This window comes from Neofelis nebulosa, chromosome 2, assembly GCF_028018385.1.
Source record: "Neofelis nebulosa isolate mNeoNeb1 chromosome 2, mNeoNeb1.pri, whole genome shotgun sequence".
In the NCBI taxonomy this organism is placed as follows: domain Eukaryota; kingdom Metazoa; phylum Chordata; class Mammalia; order Carnivora; family Felidae; genus Neofelis; species Neofelis nebulosa.
Window position 1 is genome coordinate 119,276,178 of NC_080783.1, and position 17,841 is coordinate 119,294,018.

Genomic DNA, 17,841 nt, shown 5'->3' on the forward strand with positions numbered 1-17,841 from the left:
ATTACTTTCCCTTGTTTTAAATTCAAGTTTCATAAACAATCTTTTGGTTATAATTTGTTTTCCAAATGTTGCAAGTATGCCAAGAGACCTTACTAGAGTAACAGAAGAGGGTCTAGTTCCCCGAGATGTTAGAATCCTCATTTTAATTTTTGAGAATAAATCCTCATAATAATTTGTCATTCTGGGTTTAGATAGCAGTCTTGTGGATTTGTTTAATATCAGCCTGAGAAACAGACTCGACAAGGTAAGACTAGATTTTTTTTTTTAATTTTTTAATGCTTATTTTTGAGAGAGAGAGAGACAGACAGACAGACAGAGTGTGAGTGGGGGAGGGGTAGAGAGAGAGGGAAACACAGAATTTGAAACAGGCTCCAGGCTCTGAGATGTGAGCACAGAGCCCAATGCAGGACTCGAACCCACGAACCGTGAGATCATGACCTAAGCCAAAGTCGGACGCCCAACCGACTGAGCCACCCAGGTGCCCCAAGACCAGATTCTAACATATTTTCCAAGATAATGTCACCTTGTATGGGTTCTTAGGACACAGTCCATTTTCCCTGAAGAGATCCTTTTAATTCATTCATTCATTTATTTATTAATTTATTTATTTCTCATTTTCCCACTTCACCCTTCTGTTATAGCACTTACTCCATAACTGGTGTAGAACTATAGATTCTGAGCTACTTGAGGGCAGTTTTGCATCCAGTTTTGTCCTGGCCTCCACCATCGTTGCTCAATAAATAACAGAAGTAAATTGAATCTGGATAATGTGCAGAGGTGTTTTCTTCCATTTTTAAAATTGATTTGATAGCCAGAAAATTAGATACCAAAAACACCCCTTCTCAAGGACAAGTCTCTCATACTCATAAACCTCTAATACTGTAGATAAGACAGGTGTGTTTTCAAAAGTAAAGGGGCACCCTGCTGGCTCCATTGGTAGAGCATTTGACTTTTGATTGTGGAGTTGTGAGTTCAAGTCCCACGTTGGGGGTGAAGCCTCCTTAAAAAAGAATAAAAAATGAAAGTATGCCACACAGGGGTGCTTGGGTGGCTCAGTTGGCTAAGCATCTGACTTTAGTTCAAGTCATGATCTCATGGTTCATGGGTTCGAGCCCTGCATCTGGCTCTGCAGTGACAGTGTGGAGCCTGCTTGGGATTCTCCCTCTCCCCCTCTCTCTCTGCCCCTCCCCTGCTCATGCTCTCTCTCTTTCTCAAATAAATAAGTAAACTTAAAAAAAAAATTCTGCGCATTCCTAGAGAATTTTTCAATGGGGGTCAGAGTAGCACCAACCTCAGTGAAGTTCCTGACACAGTTTCATTTGGGAATTCCTGAAATGTTAAAAAAACATTTCAAGGCTCCTTGTTACATCGACTAAGATGAATACGGAGGTCTGTCAGATGAATAGCCATTAAGGAAATAATTAAAGTGTGCTGTCTATTTAAACAATTAAACCACAATGTAGAGAACCAAATTCTAATTTGGTAACTTTTTGTTACCAAAGACCGTAAAAAAAAAAAAAAATCACATCTTTATAATGAGTCATGATCCATTTTAAATTTTGCAATAGCATTGCTCTTTTGATGAAAAGCATTCACCACAGTGTATGTATAAACAGTTAAAAAGACTTTAAATTATAGATATATGTTCAGATTAAAATTTTTTTGTTTCAAGCTTTAAAAAAAAAAAAACCCAAAGTAGTCTGTGAAAACTATTCAACACTGCAGAGATACACATGTTTAAAAAAAAAAAAAAGTAATTGGGCTAAAATTCCATGTTATAAAAAATCAAATAATGAATACTTTTGCCTTGTTCCTTATTTTTTTAAGTTTTAATTTTAATTCCAGTTAGTTAACAGACAGTGTTGTATCAGTTTTAGGTGTTGCCTCATACTTTCTTAAAAGCAGTAATTTTTTTTTAAATTTTTTTTAACATTTATTTATTTTTGAGACAGAGAGAGACAGAGCATGAATGGGGGAGGGGCAGAGAGAGAGGGAGACACAGAATCAGAAGCAGGCTCCAGGCTCTGAGCCATCAGCCCAGAGCCCGACGCGGGGCTCGAACTCACGGACCGCCTGAGCCCAAGTCGGACGCTCAACCGACTGAGCCACCCAGGCGCCCTAAAAGCAGTAATTTTTTATGGGTATCTTAATAGCCATATGGGTATCTTAATGATTCCATTAAGCACTGTCAATTGAATGACTTTGACTCAGTTTTCTCACAGTGGGCAGTGTGATGAGTAAATACAACGAAGTGTGAATAAACTAGTTTCCTAATTCACAAATAAAGCATAGTCCTAAACACAGAAAACAGATTCCATTAATATTTCGTTCTGTAATTAATCCTCAAAAGATCCAAATCGTGATTTTATGCATAGGAAATTGAGGCCCAGAGAAACCAAGTTACTTTTTTCATTTCCCAGTTAGTTGACGGCAGCTTAGAGACCAAAGCCATCACTGCCCTGCAGTATGATTTGGGACTCCTGGGTTCCCATAAAAGAGTAAGCTAAAAATGCTAAGGCAAGGAAAGGCTTGTTTCAAGAACGGCGGTAGCACAATCTCTTTTCCAAAAAAATCATATGCATGGCAGATTTTTGTCCTGCTGATGCTACATGAAGAAAATGTGGGCCTAATCTGTCCAGTCTTCCATTTCAGCGCAAAGGAAGGGGCTGGGTTAAGTGGAGATTGTCCTGCACGCCTCATCCGGCCAACAGGCATGGCCACAGCTCTGCAGGGGAAGAGAGGTGGCCTAGGAAGAAAGAACCATCACCAACCCCACCGTGCTGTTTGTCTGTTAGATAAATAAAAATTATATAGATACACAGATAAAGAGGGTGTGAGAGAAAGCAGCGCGTACTCGCGCGCGTTTCCTGATCTGCTTTTACCTTCCCTAATGCTTCCACCCTGGCATGGCCTTCTGCATCATGTGCTCATCTCTCCATCAACAGACATGGCCTTCAACCTCATCTCCACCAACAAAACGGGCGTCTACGCATCCGGCAAAGACCTTGGATGGGACAGAGACGCGTTTCCCCAGCTTTAGTCCGGTATAACGCGGAGCCACACCTTGATTTCTAGGCAACTCCCCCACTGGCTTTTCTCCGCCCTGCCCCGCCACCGGCCGCATCAACGCCCCGCAAACCCTCTGCCCGGTGCCCTCCAACCCCTGTCCTAGCTGATGGCCCTCGGCGCCAACCCCTTCAGCCCCCGGGGCCCGGCCCCGGGAACTGTCCTCCCGCCCAGCGCGCCGCGCGCCCCCGCTCCCCGCGCGGACCGCAGCCTCCGGGGCTCCCGCGGGGCTCTCACCTCATCCAGGGTGCAGTCGCCGCGGCTGCCTCCTCCTCCTCCTCGGCCGCCGCCGCCCAGCTCCCGGCCGCCTCGGGACGCCGTCGTGCCCCGCCAGGGGAGGGCCGCGAGGGCGGTGGGGCTCGCGCCGCGTCCCCGGGCCAGTAGGGCGCGCGGTGCGCCCGGCGGGACGCGCGGCGGCAGCAGCTGCAGCCGCAGCGGCGGCGGCGGCAGCAGGACCCGCTGTCGGTCCTCTTCATGGATTTCCCGGGCCTGGCCGCGCCTGTCCCGGTGACTGACCCTGCTTGGTTTCCCCACGGTCTTCGCGCGCTGCCAGGGAGCATCCTCCAGGCGCGGATTGCGGCGGAAACCTGGAAGGACCAGGCCTGCTCCGCGGCTGCCTCGGCCACCTGCTCCTCCCAGATTGCTCTTGTCCCTCGCCCACAAACACCCGCCGCGGTCTCTTCACCCTCTGTCATCACCCCATCCTCTCTCCACCCACTACCTCAACCTGGAACCCTTTTCATTCCCACATGGCACTCTTTTTCGTCTTCCTATCCACTCCATGGTCACCGCCCTCAATTTCCAACCTTAAAAAGTTTCTCCTTTTCACACTCCCTCTCTCCAAATTTCCCCGGGTTTTGTCTTCCTCCTCCCTCCAACTCAGTCATCGTCTTCTATGTTACATTATTCTTTCCTCAGAATCACTACTTCCCCAGGCTGTTGGCGAACCCTTTTTCTCCCACTCTCCCTGTTTCTCCTTCTTAAACTCTTTTATCCCCTCAATTTTCCCTTTAGTTGTTGTAAAAATCTTCTTCCTAAATAACCTCAGTTTTCCTTTCATTTGAGACTTTCGGATTGCCATTTTTCATGCAGAACTCCTAGTAAAGCCTATATAGCTTGGTATCCAATATCCAGTCAAGGGAATGTAGTCATGGTTAAAAAATAAAAAGTTCATAGGTCAAATAAATTCTCCACTTCATGTTCCTTCTGAAAAGCCTTTTCTTATAGTCCACTAAGGAAGGAAGCTAGTGAGACCCTAGCAGAGCAGAATGCTTCTGTGACACTATTTTATGTACACAAGGCTTAGAAGAGCGGGTTTATCTTTGTAGTGGGCACTGTGGATCCCAAAGTTCAGAGGCAAAAGGCAATATGCACTATTGATGGATTCCATGTAAACAAAGGAACTCATCCTTAACACATTTTCCTCCCAAATCTGTGTTGTTGTTGTTGTTGTTGTTGTTGTTGTTGTTGTATTCCAACCCTATCATCCACCCATTGCCCAAGCCCCAAATTTGGGAGTGGTCAGAGATTTATCTCTCTCACTCACTCATCTCATCCAGTCAATTCAACTTCTTGACTGTTTCTTTATTTTAAGGTGCCTCTTATCATGATTCCAAATGCCTCCAGAAAATGACACTACCCAGTATCTCATCATTCTTTCAAACCTCCCAGCTTAATCTATATCTTTACCTCTTTTTTCCCTCCAGTATGTCTTACCTGCCCAATTTACCCTACCACTCCCGTCCCTGCTAGAGATTCTCAATTATCTTTTGTTGTCTTTCTTTTTTTTTTTTTTTTAAGTTTTATTTATTTATTGAGAGAGAGAGAGAGAGAATGAGCAGGGGAGAGGCAGAGAGAGGGAGAGACAATCCCAAGCAGGCTCCACACTGTCAGTGGAAAGCCACGTGACGCAGGGCTTGAACTTACGAAGCATGAGGTCACGACCTGAGCGGAAATCAAGAGTCGCCCTCTTTTGTTGCCTTTATATCTTTGGCCTCGCCTTCTCCATTAGGTCCATCCTGCTCCTGTAAAATAAAGTCCTCTCAGGGCACCTGTGTGGCTCAGTCTGTTAAGCTGCTGACTCTGGCTCAGGTTATGCATGATCTCAGGGTTAGGGAGTTTGAATTCCACTTTGGGCTCTATGCTAACAGCTCAGAGCCAGGAGCCTGTTTCAGATTCTGTGTCTCCCTCTCTCTCTGCCCCTCCCCCGCTCACACTCTGTCTCTCTTTGTCTCTCTCTCTTTCAAAAAAAAAAAAAAGAATAAACATTAAAAAAAATGTTTTTGAAACAAAGAGGGACATCTTGACCAGGAGGCAGGTTTCATAGATCTAATCAGTTCCATAGCTTTTATGCATTGGCAGGAATCATTCTGCAAGGGCTGAAAAGGAACCCACACAAGAGAGGATGGAAGTTATGTCACTAAACAGAACCTACATTCAAATCAGCCCCCAGGTACCAGAAGAGGGGCTTCAAAGGGGGAAATGAAAATGAATAGGTTTTGATTTGCTGGTGGAAAATCAAAATCACTAAACTCATTAAACCACGGTTTAATGAGACTAAACTGAGACTGCCAACCTGTAAATTTCTAAATTTTGTAACACACGAAGATCTCAAGTGTCCCACCGGAAGAGAGGAAACGATTTCTACAAGTGATTTCCACCTCCTCCCACTACATATTAAACACAGTACCATAAACAACTGAAACTATGTTTACAAGTCATAGCTTCAGATAATTGTCCTGAAATGATTGATAAGCAAAAGAGGATAAAACTGAAAAGGTTTTCTCTTCTTTCTCTATTCAACATTGAATTTTTGCTATGATGTTTGGAAATAGCTATGTGGTTTTGCATTGTCCCAAGAGTTAAACTGGGTTCTGTGATGACATAATTTTGTTTGGGTAGCTCTATTGCCTTGGAATTTACTTAAAAAACTTTTTTGGCGGGGCGCCTGGGTGGCGCAGTCGGTTAAGCGTCCGACTTCAGCCAGGTCACGATCTCGCGGTCCGTGAGTTCGAGCCCCGCGTCAGGCTCTGGGCTGCTGGCTCGGAGCCTGGAGCCTGTTTCCGATTCTGTGTCTCCCTCTCTCTCTGCCCCTCCCCCGTTCATGCTCTGTCTCTCTCTGTCCCAAAAATAAATTAAAAATGTTGAAAAAAAAAAAAAACAAACAAACAAAAAAAACTTTTTTGGCTTTGTTAATATTAAGTGTCCTATTACATTTTGGGTTGTTTGAAAGTGAGAGACATCAGAAATTTTGATAGAACAATTCAATATAATGATACTGCAGAAAATATCCAGTAAAAACAGGTGAAGCCCTAGCTGATAAAAAATAAATAAATAAATAAAAAATCCTGATTCTACCCAGGTACCTGATTAAGAATTCTGCCGGATGGTGGGATGCCTGGGTGGCTGAGTTGGTTAAGTGTCTGACTTTGGCTCAGGTCATGATCTTGTGGTTCATGAGCTCAAGCCCCACGTCGGGCTCTGTGCTGACAGCTCAGAACCTGAATCTGCTTCAGATTCTGTGTCTCCTTCTCTCTCTGCTCCTCCCCTGCTCACACTCTGTCTCTGCCTCTCAAAAATAAACATTAAAAAAAAATTAAATGAAGTTCAATTTACTAGTTCTTTCTCTCATGGCTCATATCTGTGTTGTTTCTAAGAAATCATCACCAGAGCTAAGGTCACCTAGATTTTCTCCAATGTTATTTTCGAGGCATTTTCTCCCTTTCTTTTTCTTCCTTCCTTCCTTCCTTCCTTCCTTCCTTCCTTCCTTCCTTCCTTCCTTCCTTCCTTCCTTCCTTTTAAGTTTATTTATTTATTTTCAGAGTGGGGAAGTGGGAAAGAGAGAATCCCAGACAGGCCCCATGCTGTCAGCCCCAGAGCCTGACTCAGGGTCCCATGAATCATGAGATCCTGACCTGAGCTGAATCAAGAGTTGGCTGCTCAACTGACTGAGTCGCCCAGGTGCCCCTCTTCTAGGCATTTTCTAGTTTTGCTTTTACATTTAGGTCTATGATCTACTCTGACTTAATTTTTGTGATAGGTGTAAGGTCTGTATCTAGATTCCTTATTTTGCATGTGATGTCCAGTTGTTCCAGCACATAATTTGTTAAAAAAAACTATCTTTTCTACATTGATTTGCCTTCTTCCTCTGTAAAAAAATCAGTTGTCCATATTTTGCTGGTCTACTTTTCTCTTCTCTTCTGTTCCACTGATCTATTTGCCTAATGTTCTGTCAATGTCACACTGTCTTGATTACTCAGCTAGTGTTAGTTCTCTGACTTTCTCTTTCAGTATTGTGTTGGCTACTGTTGGTCTCTTGCCTCTCCATATAAACTTTAGAATCAGTTTGTTGATACCCACAAAATAACCCGCTGGTATTTTGAATGAGAATGCATTGAATCTTTAGATCAAGTTGGGAAGAAATGGCACCCTGACAATATTGAGTCTTCCTATCCATGAACATGGAGTATCTTTCCATTTTTCCATTTATTTAGTTCTTTGAATGCTTTCATCAGTAGTTTTTTAGTATATTCCCAGGATTGTTCAACCATCACTGCTATCTAATTTTAGAACATTTTGTTCACCCTAGAAAGAAACCCTGTAGCTATTATCGTCACTCACAATTTCCATCCTCATTACCTACTCTCCCTCTTTCCACTCCTTGGCAAGGGCTAATCTACTTTCTGTCCTTATAGATTTGTTTATTTTAGAGATTTCACATAAATGGAATCATGTAATATGTAGTCCTTTATGTTTGGTTTCTCTCACTTATCATAATGTTTTCAAGGTTTATTCACTCTGTAGCATGTGCCAGGAATTCCTTCATTTTTATTGCCCAAAATATATCACATTGTATGGAAATGCCACATTTTGATTATTCACCAGTTGATAGATAGACATTTGGATTATTTCCATTTTTTGGCTATTATGAATAATGCTGCTATGACATTCATGTACACAGTTTTGAGAGGACATGTTTTCAATTCTTTTTGGTAGACACCTAGCAGTGGAATTGCTGGGTCATGTGGTAAGTCTATGTCTAAGCTTTAGAGAAACTGCCAAACTATCTTCAAAAGTAGTTGCATGATTTTACATTCCCACGAGCAGTGCATGAGAGTTCCACTTCCTCTATATTCTCACCAACCTTTGTTATTACATGTCTTTTTGATTATAGCCATCCTGGTGTATATAAAGTGGTGTCTCACTGTGGTTTTGATTTGCATTTCCCTAATGACTAATGATGGTAAGCGTCACTTCATATGCTTGTTGGCTATTTGTATATCTTTTTTGGAGAAATACCTATTCAAATCCACCACCTGGGGTGCCTGGATGGCTCAATTGGTATGTAGGGCATGTGAGTCTTGATCTTGGGATTGTCAGTTCAAATCCTACAATGGGTGTCGAGCTTACTTAAAAAAATCCACTACCATTTTTTAAAGTTTATTTTATTTTATTTTGAGAGAGAGAGAGAGCAGGGGAGGGCCAGAGAGAGAGAGAGAGGGAGAGGGATAATCTCAAGCAGGCTCTGTGCTGTCAGTGTGGAGCCCAATGTGGAGCCCAAACCCAATAACTGTGAGATCAAGACTGGAGCTGAAATCAAGAGTCAGACGCTTAACCGACTGAGCCATCCAGGCACCCCCACTACCCATTTTTTAATTGGGTTGTTTGCCTTTTTGTTATTGAGTTGTAAGATATATAGAGATATCTATATAATATTTGTTAGATACAATGAATACAATTCCTTTACCTTATATATGATATGCAAATATTTTGTGGTTTGTCTTTTCACTTTCTTGATTATGTCCTTTGAAGCAAAAAAGTTTTCACTTTTGGTAAAGTTCAATTTATCTTTTTTATCCTCCTACCACACTTTTGGTGTCTTATTTAAGTTAATTAACTACTGCTGGGGGTGCTGGGTGGCTGAGTTGGTTGAGCATACAACTCTTGATTTGGGCTCAGGTCATGATTTCATGGTTCATGGGATCAAGCCCCATGTAGGGCTCCACAATCTTAGCATGGAGCCTGCTTGGGATTCTCTCTTCCTCTCTCTGTCTCTCCCTCACTTCCATGCCCACACACATACTCTTTCTCAAAATAAATAAACATAAAAAAAAAGTACTATTGAATCCAAGGTCATAAAGATTCATTCCTATATTTTTTTCTAAGTGATAGATAGTTTTAGGTCATACATTTAGGTTGATGATCATTTTGAGGTAATTTTTATATTAGATGTGAGGTAAGGGGGTCCATCTTCAATCTTTAAATGTGAATATCCAGTGGTACCAACATCACTTGTTGAGAAGACTACTCTTTGCTTCACTGAACTATCTTGTCACCCTTGTTAAAAATCAGTTGACAATAGATATATGAGTTTATTCTGTACTCTCCATCCTATTCTATTGATCTGTATGTCTATCCTTATTCCAGTACCACAACTGTTTTTATTACTGTTTCTGTAGTAAATTTTGAAGTTGGAAAAGTGTGAGTTCTTTAACTTTGTTAATTTTTTCAAGATTGTTTGCCTCTTCTGGGTCGTATGCATTTCTAGATGAATTCTAGAATGAGCTTGCAGATTTCGAAAACAAAACAAACAAACCAGCTGGGATTGTGATATGGATTGCAATGAACATGTAATTATTGTTATTTTAATAATTATTTGGGAATTATTGTTATTTAAACCCCATTAAATCTTTCAATCCATGGACATGGGATGTCTTTCCACTTTTTTTAGATTTTCTTTAATTTATTTTAACAATATTTTATAGTTCTAAGTCTATAAATCTTACACTTCTTTTGTTGAATTAACTAAATATTTATTTTTATGCTGCTATAAATGGACTTGTGTTCCTAATTTTATTTTTGGATTGTTCATTTCTAGTGCATAAAAATACAATTGGGATTTTTGCATATTGATCTTGTGTCCTACAACTTTGATGAATTCACTTATTAATTCTATTTTTTGTGGATTCTTTAGAATTTTCCATATATTAAGTCATCTGCAAATAGATTTAGTGTTACTTCTTTCTCTCCAATTTCAATGCTCTTATTACATTTTCTTGCCTGATTACTTTGGCTTGAACTTTAAATGTAATGTTGAATAGAAGTGGTGAGAGTGGACATCTTTGTATTGTTCCAAATCTTAGAGGAAAAGCTTTCAATCTCACTTTTAAGTAGTGCTAGCTGTAGGTTTTTCATAGATGTCATTTATCAGGTTGAGAAAGTCCTCTTCTATTCCTAGTTGGTTGACTGTTTTTAATAGGAAAGAGGATAGATATTCTTCAGTGCTTCTTCTGCATTCATTGAGATAATCATGTGTTTTGTCCTTTATTCTATTAATATCATGTATTACATTTATTGATGTTCATATGTTGAAGCAATCTTGATTCCTCAAATAAATTCCACTTGGTCATGATATATAATCCTTTTTTTTACATTTATTTATTTATTTTGAGAGAGGGAGAGCAAATGTAAGAGGATCAGAGAGACAGGGAGAGAATCTCAAGCAGGCTGTCCACTGTTAGCATGCAGCCCAACATGGGGCTCAATCCTATGAACTGTGAAATCATGACCTGAGCTGAAACCAAGATCTGGTCACTCAACCAACTGAGCCACCTTTGTGCCCTGATGTATAATCCTTTTTATGTATTGCTGGAAAAAGTTCACTACTATAAGGTATATTGGTCTGTCATTTTCATTTCTTGTGAAGTAATTGACTGGTTTTGGTATTAGAGTAATACTGGTCTCTTAGAATGAGTTGGGAGGTATTCTCTTATATTTTTTTGGAAGAGTTTGCAAAGCATTAGTGTTCTTTAAACATTTTCTGGAATTCACAAGTTAAGCTTTCTGGACCTGGACTTTTCCTTGTGGGAGGCATTATTGTTATTATTATTATTATTGCCACTTTATTAATTCATTGTCTTTATTTGTTATAGGTCTATTCAGGTTTTCTATTTCTTCTTGAATCAGTTCAGGTAGCTTGCGTCTTTCTTGGAATTTGTCCATTTCATCTAGTTTGACTAATTTTTTGGCACACAATTAGTCACTGTATTCCCTCATAATCTTTTTTATTTCTATGGATTAGTAGTAATATCCCCTCTTTCATTTGTAATTTGATCCATGTTAAAAAAAAGTTTGTCTCCCCACCATCACCCCTCACCAAAACAAAACAAAACAAAAATACCTCCATAAAATTCTATTTGAGACAAATCTCAATAGTTACAAAGTTACAACAGTTACAAAGACCAAATTAGGGGAAAAAAAAAACAAAACATAAAATGCCTCTGTTGCAATTTGTGGTAAATAGTATTTGAATCCAGTCTAACCTGGATATAAACTATCTTCTTGACTTTTTTCCTTTATTCTTCAAAAAAAAATGGTTTAAAATTACATAAATTTGGGGGCACTTGGGTGGTTAAGTTGGTTAAGCCTCCAACTCTTGGTTTTGGCTTGAGTCATGATCTCACGGTTTGTGAGACTGAGCCCCATATCAGGCTCTACGCTGACAGTGAGGAGCCTGCTTGGGGTTGTCTCTCTCTCTTCTCTTTCTGCCCCTCCTCCACTCTCTCTCCCTCTCTCTCAAAATAAATTCAAAAACATTAAAAAAAATCTTTATACAAATTTTACAAGAGCTTCTGAGAGCACCTGAATATCATGCATGATACATAATGTCTGTTTACCAGCGTCTTGAAGCATTTTAGAGGTTAAATTAGGGCTTTTTATCTTATTAGTATTTTTAAGTTTCCCCAGCAGCATTTCCCATCTTTTTTCATAGAGCATATTGAATAAAAATAAGTAGTAACATAAAACTTGCTAAAAACCCAAACACATTCAGTAATTTAAACTGAGGTTTTGCCACTGGTGGCAACAAAAATGATGGATGCCAACATAAATATACATTCTATCCCCAGAGCAATATAAAAAAAAAATCTAAAAATGTTACTTTTGTGGCAATACTTTGTCACAAACTGAAGTACAACACAGTCACAATGAGGAGGCAGGTAAGAAAGGCATTGTACCATACAAAATTTACAAAAGTCACATCCTCCACTAAAAGCATATTGCGATACAACTTATTTCCAGATGAAGGTTGGAGGAAAGAGAATGGCTGGATGTCTATGAGATCACCAGAGCCGCTTCACTAGTAGGAAACAAAGGTGCTAAGATCATTTGGTCCCCTTGTAGGGCCAAGGTTCCCCTCGGTGTAGGGCCATACTCAGAGACAGGTGAGTATTTTTGAGAAAATTCTGGCCTCAGTGCCAGGATGTGTGTTCTCTGCCATGTGGTAAGGAGCCTGCTGCCTCTTTGGGGAAAGTAGCTGTTTCTCAGCTGGACGGGTAAGACTGCCTAAATCTGGGGTAGAATGTTAGCAAGACCTTTGGGATCCAAAACCATGTTCCCCATTTAATTGGATCAGTAATAAAAGTAGTAGTAGTAGTATTTCTTTGTCTAGTTTTGTATGTCTATTTCCCAGTTTGATCTCAATTTAGAAGAGGAAGAAAGGATTGTTGTCTTGATCCCCTAAAACCCCAATTCAAAGCTGCCATTGCAATATTCTCAAGAAGCAACAGGCTGCATAAATAGTGAATAAAAAAAGGAAGTTGCTTTTGGGATTTTGGTTCTCATTCACCTAAGGGCTCTGAGGTAGGCCTCCTTAGAGAAATGGCACATTGAACTTTGGGTTTGACTGTCAGATTTCCAGAGCCAGAAGATCATACTCCTTAACAAAGTGGGGAGGAAAAGGTCCCCCATCAGATAGTAATGGAATGAAAGGGTGGGCTAGGGGGCAGGAGAAGGATGCTCCCAAGGGACTGATTAACAAGAATTGTGTCTTTGGTTGATAGAGAATTTGCCATAAGACAAAATTAACAAGTTGTTGTATCCCATTTCATCACATTTAACGTCACATTAGGTTCAGTTATCAGGCAGGTAGAACTGAATGAATCAAGCTTTCAATTTCCTTCTTTTTTTTTTTTTTTTTTTTTTTAGGTTTCTTTCTTTATTATTTTGAGAGACAGCGTGTGCGTGTGTGGGCAAGTGGGGGAGGGGCAGAGAGAGAGAGGGAGAGAGAATCCCAAGCAGGCTGTACACTGTTAGTGTGGAGCTTGATGCAGGGCTCAAACTCATGAACCACAAGATCATGACCTGAGCCGAAGTCGGATGCTTAACCAACTGAGTCACCCAGGTGCCCCATCTTTTTTTCTTTTTCTTTTTAAACAAGGAAGGATAACAAAGACTAGTAAAAACTGAAATATCTGACCCATACGATTGTAAAGAAAAATCACTCAGTGAGAAAGTTGTTCACTAATCTGGAACACCAGTATGAGTAGAAAAGGGAGGGTCCAATAGAAGAAGGAGCTGTAGGAGTATGAGAGGGGGAAGCCAAGCCAACAGTGGTGATTGTTGAGTTAACAGTAGCTAAGATCAGGAACTTGTAATGGAAAACTCAGTCCACTTAGACTCCACAGAAAGGGAGTAGGGGTGTAGTTTTGAGGGACAATCTAGGAGGATACTCAGTGTTTAAAAACAAAATCACCATCAAAGGCTTTTACTCTAGACTGAGGGGTGAGAAGCAATGGGGGTAGAGCTGGGGTGGAGGTAATGGGAGAGAGACAGAGCCTGATAGAATGTAACCTCTACCAACAAACATCATGTTTCTTTTGTTCACCTTTGTATAAACCAGTATCTACTATTCCTAGCCCATGGAGACAACAATAAATATTTTTGAATAACTAATTGGAGAAATGAAGGGAATGGTTGATGGATAGGTCTTCACTTAGTACAGAACAAGCTGTGAATTGTGCTGTATACAACCGATGAAGTGTTGTCCCAATCTATGAGCATGCCATTCATTTGGTCGTTTAGTCAATAAACATTAATTGAACCTTTGCTAGGTTCCAAGTACAGGATACTAGATTCTGGGGAACAACACATGACTACTTTTTATGCCCTGAAAGGATTTGATTTAGAGGCTAGTAGAGGAAGAAAGAAATCTGTTAAAAAAATTTTTTTTAATTGAATAAAATATTTTAGATGCTATCAAAGTACCCCAGCTATCCCTCTCATTCCCCCACCCCCCACCCACCCATCCCAAACTCCAAGGGATGGAGCAGCTGGGCCTGCTCTTTGCTAGGCTTTCCTGACAAAGTAGGGAAACCACACAGATGCACTGAAAGAAGTCATTTCAGGAGGTAGTTTCTAGAAGGCCTGGGCTAGTTTTGCTAAGGTTTCATATTTGAAGCAGGCTATCTACAGTAGTCATTATTTTAAATAGGGGCCTTCGCATTACTTACAATGCACATTTTGCTTTCCTCCACCTTTCTCCCCCCACGTCTTGACTTTCACTTGGATGTCTGGACCGTCTGTGTGGATGACACAGATAAGGTCTGGGAACGAATTCAAGAATAAAAAAGACTGATTCCTGCCTCCACGGAGCTCGCACTGTGAGGTTTAGTGAGGGATGATGACTCAAAATAACCACCAGCACCGACGCAGGAGGCAGGCAGGGTTCCCTTTCCATCCTGGCGGGAGATTGCATGGAGGGGCGTGGCCGAAGGGCGGGCGCCAGGCTGGAAGGCGGGACCGTTCTGAATTTCCTGGAGGTAGCCAATGGTCACCTGGGAGGCGGAGCTTTTGAACTGACTGGCATAGAAAGCGACCAATTAGGACCTAATCTGGATGACCTGCGGAGGGAGATATGTAAGGGTTTTGGTGCCGCTGAGGGAATGCGGAAAGGAGAGGGGGTGCGGAAAGGAGAGGGGGTGCGGAAAGGAGAGGGGGTGCTGAGGCGAGCGGCTGCTTACTATCCTGTAGGAAAACATTTCAATTTTAAAATAACCAGTTCGGCCATACTAGTGTATATGACTGGATATCAGCCCAGATATAGTGGCTATCTATTCTTGTGTCTGCCAAGAGCATTCCTCTTTTCTTAGAAATGCTTTTGTAATGTATGCAGTCATTCAATTCAAACAGGAGCTGCTCTTTACTTGCTGACCTATTCTCTTTTTTTTTTTTTTTAATGTTTTTTATTCATTTTTGGGACAGAGAGAGACAGAGCATGAACGGGGGAGGGGCAGAGAGAGAGGGAGACACAGAATCGGAAACAGGCTCCAGGCTCCGAGCCATCAGCCCAGAGCCTGACGCGGGGCTCGAACTCACGGACCGCGAGATCGTGACCTGGCTGAAGTCGGACGCTTAACCGACTGCGCCACCCAGGCGCCCCTGCAGACCTATTCTCTTAAGCAGCATTGTTTGGTCTGTGGGTAGATACCGGCCACAGGTTGCTAAGACTGTTTTACTCATCATCCTTATCTCACTCGTATCTGGCATATTATTAGGCACTCAATAATCATTTAAGAATAAGTGGACACAAGTCCCATGCTATTGCTTCCTCTGATCTCACTTTTAAAATCTCTGCAAACTTCTGACTCTTTAATGGAAAATCTCACCCGGTTTTAGCAGCTTGATTTAAGTTTAGATATGTGCATTACTTGGTTTCTTCAATAAGTTGTTAAGAATTTGTTGGCAGCTCTAAGTATGATATTCAAGACTTCTATTTTTCTTTTTAGTACAACGTTTACAAAGTCCAAGATTCTTGTATTTTACCATTTTACAGGGCTGTCAGGTTTCAGGCAGATAAAGAATATATGTAAGCTTTATATATTCTAAAGTACTTAACCAATATTTGTTGATACCCTTTTCCCATTCAATGTCAAAGACTTGACTATGTTCCATGTACTGAGCACAGTGTTCACAATTATTACACAGTCTTTTATTGCCCAAAGGACCAAAGGGCAGGAGCTCAAAGGCAACATCTGTGTGTGAATGATGTAATGCTGATTAAGTCATAAGCAAAAGTCACTCAGATTCAGAGTTCCTGATGTCTTAGTGTTGGGAAGTTTCACACAAATTCTGGCCTTTTCCTTATAGCTCATCAAACCTAAGAAGACCACTGTCCTCTCTCTGGAATATTAATTTCAGTGTGTCTAAAGGATGTCTGAATCATGTAGTGTATCTAAGAAGAAAAAAGTAAAAGTATGAATGTTGTTTCAAGAAAGGGTTGCCCCAGGGTGATTCTGTGCTCCTCTATTAATTAATTGGTTTTGGGGGTTATAAGTAACAGAAACCAAGCAAAGAAAGGAGGGGGGATTATTATAAAGAAACAATGGTGATTAATAGAATCCATGAGCAGAAATGGTTATGGAACTTGGGAAAAGCCTAAAGCCACGAAATAGAAACTGGGACTCTTGCCCCAAATCTGCTTCTTGTGCATACCTGCTATATTATTCTCTCTCTGTTTCTCTCATCCACAAAGCACTACCCTTCTTTAAGATATTTGTTTAAATTTTTTTTTAACCTTTATTTATTTTTGAGAGATACAGAGACAGAGTGCCAGCAGGGGAAGGGCAGAGATAGAGGGAGACACAGAATCTGAAGCAGCTCCAGGCTCTGAGCTGTCAACACAGAGCCCGATGTGGGGCTGGAAACCACCAACCATGAGATCATGACCTCAGCTGAAGTCAGAGGCTTAACCGACTGAGCCACCCAGGCACCCCCATTCTTTAAAATATTTGTATTGTGAATTCCTCATTACTGGAATTATTCCAGTAGAGGATGAATAACCATCATTTGAGACTATGGCGAAGACATATCCTGGTTAGGTGGGAGAGAGGGAACTTAGATTAAGTTATATATATGGGCTATTCTAAATGTAATATACGATGATTTTACCAGCTTAGGCTACCATATACACAAGGATTGCCTTCCATTTCACTTTCTCACTGTCTCTGTTAATAGTAACATTGGTTTCTTTGTCTTGTCTATATCCCAGTCCTTCATCTTTTGTGTGGAGTCAGTCATTAGGTATCATCGGGTGTACCTCCCAAAAGCCTCTCAAAAAAATAATATTAGTTTTCTCCTAACACTTGTAGAGCTGTACGAAAGGTAATGTAAGCATGAGCTCTTTCACCTACAGATAAATATTAAGACAGAGTTGCATCACAAAAATAAAAACACAGGCTTTGGAGTTCAGCCTCAGCTCAAATTTTGTTCCCAATTTTACTAGCTGTGTCACCTTGGAAAAGTTACTCTTTGAGGCATTTTATCCACCTACAAAGGGGGAACCTAATATTAAACAATCTCACTGGGTTATTCGGCTAAATAACTTTTATCTCTAAAGCACTTTCTGTTTCTATTAATGCAAACACCAACTGTAAATGCTTAATGAAGAGTAGTTATTAATATAAGTAATAATAAATGCAACACTTGTATAACTTCTTTCTTTAGTTTATGAAACTCGTGCACCTACATTTTCTCATCTATTCACAAAAATCCTGAGAGGCAGATAATATCCCCATTTTAGAGATAGGGACACCAAAGAAAAGAGAGATGGTAACACTTCCTCAAGTAGAATTCTGTAGAGATCATTCCAAAAGGGAGTGAATGCCCAGTTACTAGAAGCTCTAGCAAGGTTATCCTGCCACCTATGATAACAGGTGTAGTAGAGATCCCAGCTTTTGGAAGGGCGACTGATTTGGTGATTTCTGAGGTCCCATAGTTGGTCATTTTTTTTTTTTTTCAGATACAATAGATATTTATTTTTTTACTGGAAACTGTTCAAGGATCTGGGGATACAGCATAAACAAAAACAAGCAAAACAAACAAACAAACACCCCAAGCAGACAAAAATCTCTGCCTAGAAATATACGAATACAGAAAATATTATGTATAAAATATGTAATATATAAAACAGAAAAATATGAAAACATAGAGCTTGATTTT

At 40.7% G+C, this 17,841-nt stretch overlaps 1 protein-coding gene across 17 annotated transcripts in view; it reads right to left on the reverse strand.

Moving 5' to 3' along the window:
- LOC131504062 (myomegalin-like) overlaps nt 1-3,557 on the reverse strand; it is a 221,874-nt gene extending 218,317 nt beyond the window's left edge. For all 17 annotated transcript variants that reach the window (XM_058716002.1, XM_058716015.1, XM_058716007.1 and 14 more), the window contains exon 1: nt 3,304-3,557. In XM_058716002.1, coding sequence (XP_058571985.1) covers nt 3,304-3,542 — 239 coding nt within the window. In that variant the 5' untranslated portion in view covers nt 3,543-3,557. The remainder of the gene's footprint in view (nt 1-3,303) is intronic.
- Nucleotides 3,558-17,841: the final 14,284 nt, after the last annotated feature.